Below are 14,817 nucleotides of genomic sequence, written 5' to 3'. Positions count from 1 at the left end.
GTATATTATTTATATATACTTGTGTTCCCACATGTACTTCCTGTATTGATTTGTTGTCAATAAAAACGGTTTTTTTTTTTTTTAAAGGAGGCAGAAATGATTTTTTCAGGCCCCAGAGTGAACATAATTTTACACACACAAAACAGACAGAAAACGAGGCCTGAGGGCCTTACGTTGCAAACTTCCCTTGCTTGGCTAATCATTTGGACCACCCACCCACCAAGATGGCGACGGGGTATCCCCCAAGCGCATCAGGAGGGTAAGTGGACGAGAGTGTGTCTTTTAAGTATTTGGACCACAAACCAAGTACTCGCAACTAGCCATAACTGCCAAGTGTGGATAGCATTATTTAGCTAACGAATATCATCCCAATGGCATACCCCCATCACCAAAAGACACCACACTTTTGTGAACGATATCTTATTTAATGTGAACAGTGCACATGTATTATTGTTTTGTAAAAAATATATTGACACTGGACATGTAACATATATATCTTTTAATTGAATAATTGACAGTCAAGGTATTATTTCAAGCAATATAGACATGTGCTGATAATATGAATCAACTCTATTATTCTGTTTTAGCAGAGGTTTAAAATCTCATAAAGAACATAAAATGATATACAAACTAAAAAACAAACATTCCATAAAAAGCATCAGCGTCCAGTTCAAAGTGTTTCAAGGATGAGATTCCCCTATCAATTAAATCAACCTGGGGATTGTCCTCTCAATTGACATTCACAGTGCACCCAACACATGGGGCACTCCCACTCAGTTTCATAAAGGGACAGCAAAAAGAGTAACATCCATCACAGTACGGATGTGCAAGAGGTATGTGGCAGACATTGGAGTCAAATGGAAACCTGGGGTACCTACCTGGCCCATAATGTCCATCACTTGTTATTCTGACTAGCATTTGGGTCTGGAGATACTGAGGCAGACAGTACCTGAATATGTTCAACATTTGTCTTAGCTAGTAGGTTGGCTATCCTCTTATTGCTTGGCATTAAGGGAGACAAACAGAGCTTTTTGATATGGCTTACCCCACTCAGGTGTCTCAAAATTATCTTTGATCGTTACCCAAAAGCTATAAATGATATAATCTATGGACCCTACTGCCAACAAGAATAACGTGATAAACGCTACGAGGCAGGTAGCTCACCCAGGATAGTGAAATGGGGCCCCCATAATGAGGCAGTTCTGGACAAAGCCAGTCTCTCATCAGCCACAGTTTCATATACTGTTTCTCAACTCTCATTCTCAACAGACTCTCTCCAGGTGTACGGCACTTCTGATATCTCTCACACTCACGCGCTTGTCCTCTTGCTCTCATGCGCCCTCTCGCTCTCATTCGCTCTTTCACTCTCCTCCTTTGAGGGAGGTGTTCACTTGTGTTCTCTGGGATCTTTGGATGCAGTGATGACTGGTCATCTTGTGATGGTTGTCAGTCAGAGGTGCAGGTTGTCCCGTAGGCGACATGTTTCTCAGCCAGGGGTGGAACCACAAGCGGAGGAACCACCAGGGATGGAAGCAGCAGCTTGGGCCTCCTGCATTCTGGTGCGGGCCAGAGCATAGCGCTGCAAAATCTGCTTGACATGCTCCTCCTCCTCACGCTGTAACATGCGGACAAAGTTCTTGAGCTCTGGCATAGAGAAGGCATCCCACTGGACAGAGAGAGGAGGGAGACTGAGCATTAGTGTATGCTGCACAATGTGAAATGGCCATGTTGGTTTGAGAATGAATGCCCAATGCATGCTCAATACTCACGTTGACCTCTCCAGTCTCATTCTCTTTCAATACCAAACTGAGGGCTTTCTCATTGGGTCCAGCGTACAGACGCAGTTCGAGTGGACGCTCGTCATCAGACAGCTTACGCAGGAACACTGAGAGAAATACAGGAGGACAATAGAATGAATCAACTGTATGGCACCTCGTAGTATTTATCTACTGTATGTGATGTCAATCCAGAACAAAGAAGTCATGTGCTGCCACAAAACCGGTCACAGAGGTAGGCTTACCTTGGTCATGACGCTCGGTGCGCTCAAACAGGGCAAACTTTCCAGGGTTGTCCACCACAGTGAACTTCTTTAGCAAGGCTTCGATGACCTCACGAGCGCATGTCCGGGAGCTGATGTGTAGGTGTTTGGATGTATCCTTGGGCAGGTAGAAAGAGGTGCAACGTTTTACTCCCCCATTCTTCTTGCCCGCACCATCCTGTGTTGCAGTACCCTTTCTTGGTGGGGGAACTGACACAGGTCGTACCAGCTTGAACTGGACCTTTATGAAGCCAGTGTAGGAGCCATCTTTGTTCTGTTGAAGAGAATGAAGAAATGTTGGCATAAAATGTAACATTAACACACATTATCAACATGTTATTGCATAGTAGACATTACATTGTTGGGGTAATTCTGCAGTATTGTAACTGAGCAATTACTGAATTACTAGATTTATTACAAAGTTACTACAATGGTATACTAGATTTATTACAATGTTACTACAATGGTATAAGAGCAACTTGTTAGTACTCACCGGGTTCATAAAGAGGTTGCTGTTGATTTGAGCGTTGTACTCCTTCACCTTCTGCTGGATCTCTGTGCCTGACAGCTCCTGCTGCTTCCCACATTTGACCTGCTCATCCTGACCAGAGTGATTGAAAAGGGAGTCAATATTTCAATAAGCCATTTATTGGCTACACTTTAATTGTCGAAGCAGCTATAAAAGCCCTCTTTCCATTTTGCTTACTCTCTCATCTTCCTAAAGATGAAAGACAAAAAAAGGTTATCTTGGGAGTCTTCTGTGTTCTACCACTATGTGTCAGCAGAAAGCCAAGTTTAAATGTGTTGCATGTAAAATTATGCCTGTAAGAAATGTATTATGTGGGCCTAATGGGGGCAAACTAACACCCCACAACATTTCATATTGAAAAAAAACTCAAATAGATTAGAGGGACAGTTAAGGAGGCACGACATATCGACCAATTCAACTAAACATTTAGTTAAGAAAGCTTGAGCTAATGAAAATCTGTCTAATGAAAATTCATAGAGGTGGACTAGCTGAGTTTTTTCCCGCAGTAGCTGAGAGGAAGGAAACACTAGACTGGTGTAAGTCAAAATGGTATTGAATGAGAAACAGCATTACTGCTTTTTCAGGACTTGTTGCTGCTGTATAATGAAGAGTTGGTAAATGTGCTAAATAGCAACCTATGCTTCACAGTGCTAACTTCCTGTAAGCTCCACTCCTTCCTTCATAAATGACCACCGGTTGCATCAGATTCCAAACTTCCTGTCAAGTGTCAAAATAGCCATAGCTTACAATAAGGAAGTAGTGGAGCACAATGATGTCAGTGCTGACCAATCCTAGTTCCTGAACTCCTATCTCTGAAGAGGGAGGTGCCATGGGGGAACGTGCAGCTGTTTGTAATGTCTGCAACGGCTTTGAGCTGCATTCTTTAATGCTGTGTTCATGTAAAAAATATCCTCCGCCCGCCCGCTTGAGATGGCTGGTATGGACACACAGTATCCACCACATCTATGCACTTCCGGTGTCTAATGGTCTGTTCTTGCTTCCTGTGTGAGAATGTTATTCAGGACATATGATGCACAAAACGTAGGCGCATCACTTATGGCAGTATTTCCCAACCCTAGTCCTCAGGTACCCCCAACAGTACACATTTGTATTGTAACTCTGGACAAGCACACCTGATTCAACTTGTCAACTAATCATCAAACCCTCAATGAGCTGAGTGAGGCGTGTTTGTCAAGGGCTACAACAAAACTCTGTATTTTTGGGGGCACTTGGGGACCAGGGTTGGGAAACACTGAATTAGGGGACCAACAGTAGCTGTTTTTCGTGGAGGGGGGAGGGATAATCCATAGATCAATAGCCATCAATCCCCATGGCTCGTTCTACCATCAGCACCCAACATGAGTTCTCCTCTGGGGCAAAATCACAAGAAAAATAACTAATTCAGTAGGAAAATCACAGGGACAAATAAATAACTCTTTAGGAATGGTGCCATTCAAAACTAGATTGCTCTTGTATTGTTTATCCCACTAAACATGTTCCTAATGACGAGAGTTAGCTGATGTTTACACATTGGAGAAATGAATGGCCACAGCTGCCTAGAATTCATGGAGCACAAAACTACATAAAGCAATGTCAAGCTGTGAAAAAAAGATCAATAAAACAGATCAATAACCTACATCCTAATGCAGATTGAAAGGCCGCTGAGTTAATGTCCTGCAGTTAACTATTAAATAGGCAATCACAAAATGAGAGCCAGCCCATTCTACTAAGGAGTCACTAATGTTCACGGTGACGTTATCACTTTGTACTGTACTCTGTATAATAACATTCAAGATGATGTGGAAATATTAGTTAATCAAACATGATGTTATTTTGCCATTACTCATTCAAACCCTGCGGAAATATGTGTGCAGGCTTGTATGCAAACTTGTGTGTGCAAGCTTTAAGTGTAATGTTTGTTCAGATGTGAGAGTAGAACACTGAACAGTAGGCTACATGAATAGTGTGTTTGTGTTCTGAAACTTAACTAGAGGTACAGTATCATGGGTGCGTCACTAAACATGAAATTGTGAGTGGTTCTCAGCATCAGGGTGTAAGAGTCATTGTAATATAGATGTTATTTTGTATTGTCACATATGGATATGTGCAGTGAAATTATTTTACTTTTTCTCCCCAATTTCGTGATATCCACATTGGTAGTTACAGTCTTGTCCCATCTCTGCAACTCCTGCATGGACTCGGGAGAGGCGAAGGTCGAGTGCTATGCGTCCTCCGAAACACGACCCCGTCAAGCCAAACTGCTTGCTTAACCCGGAAGCCAGCAGCACCAATGTGTCGGAGGTAACACCGTACAGCTGGAAACCGAAGTCAGCGTGCATGTGCCCGGCCCGCCACAAGGAGTCGCTAGAGCGCGATGGGACAAGGAAATCCCGGCCAGCCAAACCATCCACTAACCCGGATGACGCTGGGCCAATTGTCCGCCGGTTCATGGGTCTCCTGGTCGCGGCCGGCTGTGCCACAGCCTGGGATCGAACACGGGTCTGTAGTGAAATGTTTTACACGTGTTTTATATGAGAGGTACAGCAGATCCCAATGAACATTTTTAAAAAGGAGCCATGGTAGAGTTACTCAGGCAACTACAGCAATCACTTCATAACGCTATTAGTGAATAATCAAACTATAATGCAACTATAAAGAAAGTTACAGTTACAGAGTGGGCTCCTGAGTGGGGCAGTGGTCTAAGGCAGTGCATCTCAGTGCTAGATGCGTCACTACAGACCCTGGTTCAACTCCAGGTTGTCTCACAACCGGCCGTGATTGGGAGTCCCATAGGGCGGCACACAATTGGCCCAGCGTCGTCCGGGTTAGCGTTTGGCCTGGGTAGCCCGTCATTGTAAATAAGAACTTTCCTAGTTAAATAAAGGTTAAATAAAAAAATATATTAAACAGAACATTTCTAAATAGAAACAGCTTGGTAGGCAATTGACATAGTCCTGTCTGCTTGATAAAGTTCTCATTCTTACCTTCTCTTTCTTTGGTTTGCAAATGAATGATGTGCGAGCAGTAAAGTACTGCTCGAACTCAGAATCCGAGTCCCCACTGCAGTATCCGCTACTGGTGGAGCTGCCCCACGTCTTCCCGAAGGATGGGTTCTTATCCGAACCACTGACCGCGTCTTTCATTATCAAAATGTTGCAATGTAATGTTAGACACTGGAACGATATTGCGATTAGAATCCGCTACAATTTCTCAAGTTATATCTAATTCGGCTTTGATTGGAGCGCTAATAGGCGTAGTTTCCCGTTTAATAAGACAATTTATATCTTAAAATGTATCCCGCTGTAATAAACTTGTAGTAACTACAGAAACTTTAATTCACCGATAGGGTGTAGCGTAATCAGACTGCTAGTATAGTTAGTATCTCCCTGTAAACTTCAACAACGTTCTAAAGCACGTTTTTGTCGGTTTCCTGTTAAATCTGGCCACGTTTCGGTTTCTCAAGACTAGCTGAGAACAGGATGCGGGACCCGCCCCCGCCTTTCCATCTCTCTCCCCCCGGCCCGCGGAGGCCCCACCCAGGCAGTTGAGATTAGAAAATACACAAAACCAGTGCAAAAGGCCATGATTGGGCGCTGAGGGAAAATTAGAACTCCCATGACATCATACCCCTCCCTTTTCCTGTCTGCCAATAATAAAGGCGACGTGAGAAGATGAAAATCATGTGAGAGGATTCAAATGATAGCAGAGCATAGGGGCTTCACATAACATGACAAATGCATGACATATGTAGACATGTAGGCCTAGGGTTCTACAGAGAACAGCACCACTTTAGAGAAAAATAAATAGATCAGATAAGACTGGCTCCCGAGTGGCGCAGCGATCTAAGGCACTGCATCTCAGTGCTAGAGGCGTCACTACAGACCCTGGTTCGATTCCAGGCTGTATCACAACCGGCCGTGATTGGGAGTCCCATAGGGCGGTGCAAAATTGTCCCAGCGTTGTCTGGGTTTGGCCGAGGTAGGCCGTCATTGTAAATAATAATTTGTTCTTAACTGACTTGCCTAGTTAAATAAAGGTTAAATAAAAAAAAATACAAATAAAATACATATTAATGATTGATGCCCGTAGATAGGGTACTGTAGCCAAAGGGAATTGTGAGAGAGAGGACCTGAACTCAAAGGACCTGACACAGGGGGATCATGGAATAGAAAGAAAAATGAATAGAAAGAAAAGAAGACTAGGGTGATTGATTACAGAGAGTGTGCAGACACCATGTCACCACAAAGAGTATGGCCTGAATAGTGGATAGGTGGTGGTCATGACACACGACATGGCCGGTGAATGAGAGGTTGAGTAGAGAAAACAAATGAAATGACACGTATACATCAGGTCATGAGGTTCTTACCACATTTGTATCAGTCTCTACAGCACATGTTTGTTCAACTGTGGAGCCACGATCCAAACTGCAATCTAATTGGATGAGAGGTCGACATCGATAGTGACATGTGAATCCGCAATCTGTAAGAAAAGATAAGTGATTAATTAAAAACAAGATTTGATCAGATCATGGGTTGTAATCAAAGTTGTGCCTTCTCCACAGATGTAAGGAAATGTCAGCTATGAAAAAAAGTGGTGAGCACTGGCACAGAAACTTCCATTTGCTCAATTTAGGAAATCCATTCCCTCCAGTTTTGGGACATTTTGAGATTCTAATTTATCTGCTGTCCTCCACTGGCCACATGGAGTCATTACACGTTTGACAGAACTAGTCACAGACTAAAAGATATTACTTCAATTTGGTCACTAACTAATCAAACAGGACCTGATCAGACAAGTATTGCTAGACAGTAGAGGGATTCTTTGACAAATAAACAGGTGTTTTCATGAGATTTTACCAGTATATTCCCCATACACTTCAGACACAGGCTACACTTCTCAATTTTCTCTCCCCACATGTAATGGCCACACATAACAATAAAAAGGGCCGGTTTCAGCCAGAGGAAAGGAAGTTCATAGTGTAAACTTTGAAGATTATGCATGTACCTACACAGACACAAAAAAACCACTAGATCCATCTTAACGCCCTGAGGAATAGACTGCCGCCAACAGCTGACTGAATATGGGAGTTTTCCAAGTACTCCAGAGCTAAAACAGGGTCTGGGATTTCCAGGCGAGCGGTTTGGTTCTCAGCTGGTTCGTTGCTGCTGGGAACGGTAATGTCCCTCTTTGCAGAAACTCCTCATTAAAGCCTATTCAGGCCCAATGAATACTGAGTCCTGTGAATAGAGCCCATCTTACAAAAAGCCCATTTAGTCCATCTGAGAAACAATGACTTAAAGCTATATGGCCTGGCATATACATAAACACACATACATTATATCCTATGCACACACAAACAGGCCATATAATACTGTAGGACCCTGGTTTACACTGGCGGAAATCAACTCTGCCTCTTGACGATGCTTTCTATGTCTACGGACTAGAAGGTCGAGGGTTCGCACCACACTCCTTGCCCGTTTCATTATATTGGTGTCAAAAGTGGGATTACCTTGAAACACATTCTCATAGGCTATAGTTAAACCCTATAACACTCACGCACATAGGCCTACATAACACAGGAGGCTGGTGAGGGGAGGACCGCTCATAATAATGTCTGGAATGGAGTGAATTAAATGGTATCAACCACCATTTCATTCACTCCATGGAAACCATGTGTTTGATACCATTCCATTCATTCCGTTCCAGCCATTACTATGAGCCCGTCCTCCCCAATTAAGGTGCCACCGGTTGCCTGTGACATACATGTATGCAGACATACAATCCTAATCATTATCATGCAAGTCAATCCTGTGCAGCAGCAGAAGGCAGACTCACTGGCACAGCGCAGGCTCTGTTTGTACAGTCCCCAGATGAAGTCTCCACACAGGTCACACCAGGTGGGCTGGGCATGGCTGCAGGGCTGGAAGTCATGTCCCTCTCCCCTCTCATCTGTGAGCCGTGGGTCCAGGCTATCCCCCAGCAGTCGGATGATGCCCACTCGGCTGAGCAGCTCAGGGACCTTCCCTGGGCTGATCCGCAGGGCATTGGCCCGCTCCAGGCGAGGTGGTGAGCGAGGCACCTCACAGCTGGTCAGCTCTATTCGGTCATTGTCATGCAGCCTCAACTCACGGAGCTCAATGAACTCACCCCAAGACATTCTGTTAGTCACAGCTTCAGTTCCTTCTTCACTCAGAGGCAATCATCACACCTGTGACTAAAAACAATAATACACAATCCAGCATCACCAATCATGAAGCACCAACTCAAGGACAGGACATTGGCCTACAGTAGTACATTGTTGCTAGCCTTCAATTGTGGGGAGAACTTCCCATACAGCTATGCATCCCTTACTATAGAAACCATGGCTTGAACTAAATAAAATAACCTATTCTATAGCCTACTGAGTATGAATGAAGTCATTGTTTCTCGACATAAAATGATCTGTGTTAGTACTTTAATATAATTTGCCATTTACTGCATCAATAAAGTGGTCTAATCGGCAATAATAATAAAAAATAGCGTTTAAGGCTATCTTATAATTGTCCTGTGTTTTATTGTTTTAATAACGGAGCATGTTGCCGTCTATTGTTAAATACCAAGATAACTAGTTAAATTAATTTGCATACCATCAAATGTCAGACTATATAATCGAATAAATCGCCACCATTCTGCTTCAAACATGTCGTGAATAATAATTGTAAATTAGGCCTACATGCAGCCGTTTAGCATCACAGATGAAGATGTAAGAGGGAGGAGGGGGTAGCCTAGAAACACGAGAAGCAAGGGACCGACTCGAGCCTATTTCACATAATTCATAAAACGTGCTATAGACTTGTTTTGAAAGTTTAACAATTTACCAAATCCGGGATCCACCCCGCAGCGGCCGATGCCTCGTCCCCGACGTTCTTCTATTGTACCAAGTTTCCATATAAGTTATTACGAATAACGGAGCAGAGGTGGGCAGTTTCGCGTCTGGTCTGGAAACAATGTATTATCGGTTACTTAACGGAAATACCGCAATTCACAAAAAAAATCGAGATTATCAGCAGCGGGTTTACTTTATAAAGACCCCATCACCCTATTCTGACACCCCAACATGTGACGCAATAACAAGACAAGAAAATAAGAGAAAGACGAGAAAGTGAAGAGCAGACTACTGTTCTTGACATCCGGAATGTTTTCACATAGGGGGTGCTTCTGAGTCTTGAACAGTAGAGCGGGCGCGGAAGATGTGTGTAAATCCCCCAGCCCTCCATCGCCATTGAACACTGTATCTGTATGCTATTTCATTAAACAGTGACATTCAAATAAAAACTACCTTAAGGATAATGATTTACTAATCATCCATTGACAGTATATGTTATTATATGTTTGTCAGTTAATTTGTGAACTTCACAGGCACACCCTTTTTAACAGTTCAAGGCGTGCAGAGTCTAAACAATCAAGTGGGTAAAGTTACTTTGAAATAGTACCCCGTGAAATGGATACCGTGCAGTTACCTGAACAATAGGCAGATTCTGATCCCAGGATGACTGACCATGATGATGAGTCAAAACATGAGGCCACAAACTTTGGAGTTTCTTGTAAAACATGTTTCTATTTCACATCTATAACAGAAGCATAGGCTTATTTGATTGTTAGAATTGTCAAAAAATGTGCTAAACATCTTGTAAGATGACAAGCTAATGAGGAGCCCATTATTACAATTTAATTAGCAAGTCTTGAGTTCTGCTCCTTCCCAGGTTCAACCTGTAAGTTCCACTCAGTGTCAGGTCTGAGATCAAAGGGATATAAACTCTGCTTGATAATTTATTAAAAAATAATAATAATGTTTTACCTTAACTAGGCAAGTCAGTTAAGTTCTTATTTACAATGACAGCCTACACCGACCAAACCTGGGCCAATTGTGTGCCGCCCTATGGGACTCCCAATCATGGCCGGTTGTGATACAGCCTGGATTCGAACCAGGGTGTCTGTATTGACTCCTCAAGCACTGAGATGCAGTGCATTAGATCGTTGCGCCACTTGGGAGCCGTCAACTTTTGCATTAATACAATCTAGAAGTTGGAATTGAATTGAGACAGACAAACCTCAAAAGGTTAACATTAACAGTCCAAAACCATAACAATTGCATTCAAATCCCATCCCAAAATTGCATATAGGTGAATATCTTTGCATTGACTTGTCACCACGTAAGACTTCTCTTCTCTCTCCCATCATTCAGTCCAATATGTTGCTGATGTCCACCTTTCTCTCTTCAGGAGTTATGGTCAAGTCCTTCTGGAGCTTCTCTGTGGCTTCAGCCATCAGTTGGCAGGCCGCCTTGTGTTTGGCCCAGTGCTTCACCTGGCATTCCCTACAAACACAGAGCAGCAACACTTAGAACACGGGTGTCAAACTTATGTCCCGCAATCTGGCCCGCAGGTGGTCTGAGTAAAACAAAAAAACAACTCAATATACTTTCAAATGACTAAAACCAAATTAAAACTGTGTAGAAATGTAATAGACTTACATTTATACAGTCTTGAACGTGTCCAGCTCGTTAACAATAACCAAAATTAAAACTAGACAGTCGGGGAGTATAAAAAAAAAAAAAAAACGCTGGATAGAGGGTCAATCTTTTGCTAATTTTGACGGCAAGGAAATACAACCAATTTTCAGTGTGGCCCTCCAGACCTTGTTGAAGATGAGTTTGACACCCCTGACATATAATCTCATTCAGCTGCTGTGGGCTACACAGTAGAACCTCTTGAACACATGGGGTGTAATGGTTTTTTTCATGGTCTTTTGAGTACAATCTCTTGTAATACAGCAACACATTCTTTGCAAGTCTAGTAACAGATTTAGAGAAAAGTAGCAGCACCATTCGTTTGATATTTATTTAAGTAGAAACATTTCCCTGTAGTGCTACAGTGTGAACAGTCTTACCTCTGGCAGTACCGTTCTCCGTGGCAACGGAGCATCTCTTAGAAGCCTCGAACGAGTAATACAGTACACGAGCGAGTAACACACTCGACCACTGCTACTCTAACTTCCGCGATGCATACAAGGCCCTGCCCCGCCCTCCTTTTGGCAAATCTGACCATGACTCCATCTTGTTGCTCCCTTCCTATAGGCAGAAACTTAGGTGAATCCAACACTGGTCTGACCAATTGGATTCCACGCTTTAAGATTGCTTCGATCAGTGGATTGGGATATATTCTGGGTAGCCTCAGACAAAAACATTGACATATACGCTGACTCAGTGAGCGAGATTATAAGGACGTGTATAGGAGATGTTGTACCCACTGTGACTATTAAAACCTTCCCTAACCAGAACCGTGGATTGATGGCAGCATTCGCACAAAACTTAAAGCACGTACCACCGCATTTAATCATGGCAAGTCGACTGGAAACATGACCGAATACAAACGGTGTAGTTATTCCCTCCGTAAGGCAATCAAACAAGCAAAGTGTCAGTATAGAGACAAAGTGGAGTCGCAATTCAACGGCTCAAACACGAGATGTACAGTTGAAGTCGGAAGTTTACATACACTTAGCTTGCAGTCATTAAAACTCGTTTTTCAACCACTCCACAAATTTCTTGTTAACAAACTATAGTTTTGGCAAGTCGGTTTGGACAACTACTTTGTGTATGACACAAGTAATTTTTCCAACAATTGTTTACAGAAAGATTATTTCACTTATAATTCACTGTATCTCAATTCCAGTGGGTCAGAAGTTTACATACACTAAGTTGACTGTGCCTTTAAACAGCTTGGAAAATTCCAGAAAATTATGCCATGGCTTTAGAAGCTTCTGATAGGCTAATTGACATAATTTGAGTCAATTGGAGGTGTACCTGTGGATGTATTTCAAGGCCTACCCTCAAACACAGTGCCTCTTAGCTTGACATCATGGGAAAACCAAAAGAAATCAGCCAAGACCTCAGAAAATAAATTGTAGACCTCCACAAGTCTGGTTCATCCTAGGGAGCAATTTCCAAACACCTGAAGGTACCACGTTCATCTATACAAACAATACTACGCAAGTATAAACACCATGGGACAACGCAGCCGTCATACCGCTCAGGACGGAGATGCATTCTGTCTCCTAGAGATTAACCTACTTTGGTGCAAAAAGTGCAAATCAATCCCAGAACAACAGCAAAGGGCCTTGTGAAGATGCTGGAGGAAACAGTTACAAAAGTATCTATATCCACAGTAAAACGTGTTCTATATCGACATAACCTGAAAGGCCACTCGGCAAGGAAGAAGCCACAGCTCCAAAACCGCCATAAAAAAAGCCAGACTACGATTTGCAACTGCACATGGGGACAAACATCATACTTTTTGGAGAAATGTCCTCCTGTCTGATGAAACAAAAGTAGAACTGTTTGGCCATAAGGACCATCGTTATGTTTGGAGAAAAAAGGGGGAGACTTGCAAGCCAAAGAACACCATCCCAACCGTGAAGCACGGGGGTGGCAGCATCATGTTGTGGGGGTGCTTTGCTGCAGGAGGGATTGGTGCACTTCACAAAATAGATGGCATCATGAGGAAGGACAATTATGTGGATATATTGAAGCAACATCTCAAGACATCTGTCAGGAAGTTAAAACTTGGTCGTGAATGGGTCTTCCAAATGGTCAATGATCCCAAGCATACTTCCAAAGTTGTGGCAAAATGGCTTAAGGACAACAAAGTCAAGGTATTGGAGTGGTCATCACAAAGCCCTGACCTCAGTCCTATAGAATATTTGTGGGCAGAACTGAAAAAGCATGTGCGAGCAAGGAGGCCTACAAACCTGACTCAGTTACACCAGCTCTTGTGGGAGTTAATGTAATGTAACTAGGTACAACTGCTATGTTAAGGAAACACAGGACAATGGTTACATTGGTTGCATCTGGACATACATTAACTGAGGCAATAAGTTGTGGTGGATGAATCAGAATTAGTTGGGTTAACATAGATGATTAAGATGTTTTATTAGTATAATATGCTTATGTGAGATACTTGTCATTAGAAAGTGTCCTTTGGACTCTGGTATGTTTCAGTTGCACGTTTCCCTTAGCTAGGGCTCAGTCACTTGGGGCCCAGAGAGGGGAGAGGTCAGACTTGTCTTCATGGAATGTGTCTTTACCTGTTCTTAAACCATGTGAAGGGATGGCGTGATTAATGGGGAACCAATGACTTGTCTCCACAATGTCTGTGAGCAAGTCACTCCCTCCTTTTCTTTATTGTGGGGAGGTTTATGGCAGTGTCTGGGACCATTGTCTCTTAGATCTCGCACTTATCCTGTGATAGTATATGGCATAGAGGTTCACTCCCCCCAGTGAGCCTGTCCAGGAGTGGGGTCAAGAGGGGGTTTGCTTGAGATGGGAGTATCTAAAGTTGACAATTGATACATGCCATTGGATGAAATTGTGTTTTTGTTCTATGAAGTACCAGGGACGAGATTAGAACCTCGTCATTAGGGATCAAACTGAACGATAATTTATAGCGAATGCTATCTGGCTGTAAATACTCCTCTCTAAAGTAAACAGTCTTTCTTTGTGAACCGTTCCTAACTATTGTTTAACTATTGTGTTTAACTCTCCTCATTTGGTAATGCAGAAATTAGCCACCACAAAGTACATTTATTGCATCTGGACATATATTAGCTGAGGCTATAAGTACATTTATGGCAGCTGGACACAACTAATGGATGCATTAAGTCAGGGCCATAAGCACATTTATGACAGTCAGACATACTAATGTCAGAAGGACACAGGAAGGAGGATGGTGGTAAAATGACCAACAGGTGAAATATAAGTATACAATAAATGTATTATTTTTTGTATGACATAAGGGGTCCTGCCACCATTATAATCTAACCAGAAGCAGAGATGGGCGTTACTGGGCGTAAACAAGCAAAGAACTCGGACTAAAAGATAATGGTGGCAGAAGGACTAAGGGGAGTAATGGCATTTACATATGGGATGTAGCCATATGCTGTATGTGTATAAAAGCAAAGCCAGTGCTGAGGGGAGTCAGTTGTTCCATGGACCAGCTCGGCTTTGCTACTTTGTATTAAAGCCTATATTGAATTCACAAGTTCTTGTAAGAGTGTTATATTTTTGAGGCAATATTCCACGACACTCTGTCAGGAGGAATGGGCCAAAATTCACCCAACTTATTGTGGGAAGCTTGTGGAAGGCTACCCGAAACGTTTGACCCAAGTTTAACAATTTAAAGACAATGCTACCAAATACTAATTGAGTGTATGTAAA

At 42.7% G+C, this 14,817-nt stretch overlaps 1 protein-coding gene across 3 annotated transcripts; it reads right to left on the bottom strand.

The window, feature by feature from the left end:
• Positions 1–484: 484 nt before the first annotated feature.
• On the bottom strand, positions 485–9,760 carry LOC106565980 (ras association domain-containing protein 1). 3 transcript variants are annotated; one of them, XM_014133707.2, is made up of 7 exons: positions 9,425–9,760; positions 8,403–8,781; positions 6,934–7,046; positions 2,532–2,639; positions 2,021–2,312; positions 1,770–1,885; positions 485–1,666 (listed from the first exon to the last, which is right to left on the bottom strand). In XM_014133707.2, exons 2-7 carry the CDS (start codon positions 8,722–8,724, stop codon positions 1,487–1,489), a joined length of 1,131 nt encoding a protein of 376 aa, XP_013989182.1. In that variant the 5' UTR covers positions 8,725–8,781; positions 9,425–9,760; the 3' UTR covers positions 485–1,486. The 3 variants fall into 3 exon arrangements, with proteins under 3 accessions (XP_013989182.1, XP_013989183.1, XP_045547823.1); XM_014133708.2 differs by lacking the exons at positions 6,934–7,046; positions 8,403–8,781; positions 9,425–9,760 and adding an exon at positions 5,552–6,439; XM_045691867.1 differs by lacking the exons at positions 6,934–7,046; positions 8,403–8,781; positions 9,425–9,760 and adding an exon at positions 4,692–4,751.
• Positions 9,761–14,817: the final 5,057 nt, after the last annotated feature.

This window comes from Salmo salar, chromosome ssa12 (assembly GCF_905237065.1).
Source record: "Salmo salar chromosome ssa12, Ssal_v3.1, whole genome shotgun sequence".
Taxonomy (NCBI): domain Eukaryota; kingdom Metazoa; phylum Chordata; class Actinopteri; order Salmoniformes; family Salmonidae; genus Salmo; species Salmo salar.
This window is presented reverse-complemented; position numbering and strand designations above follow the sequence as displayed.

Excerpts from the sequence above, each read along its gene's own strand:
- LOC106565980 (XM_014133707.2), bottom strand. The coding sequence starts at position 8,724 with ATGTCTTGGGGTGAGTTCATTGAGCTCCGTGAGTTGAGGCTGCATGAC. Across the intron at positions 2,640-6,933 it reads TAGAGACTGATACAAATGTG|GATGAGCAGGTCAAATGTGG; the intron begins GTAAGAACCTCA and ends CACTCTGGTCAG. Across the intron at positions 1,667-1,769 it reads ATGAGACTGGAGAGGTCAAC|TGGGATGCCTTCTCTATGCC; the intron begins GTGAGTATTGAG and ends CTCTCTGTCCAG.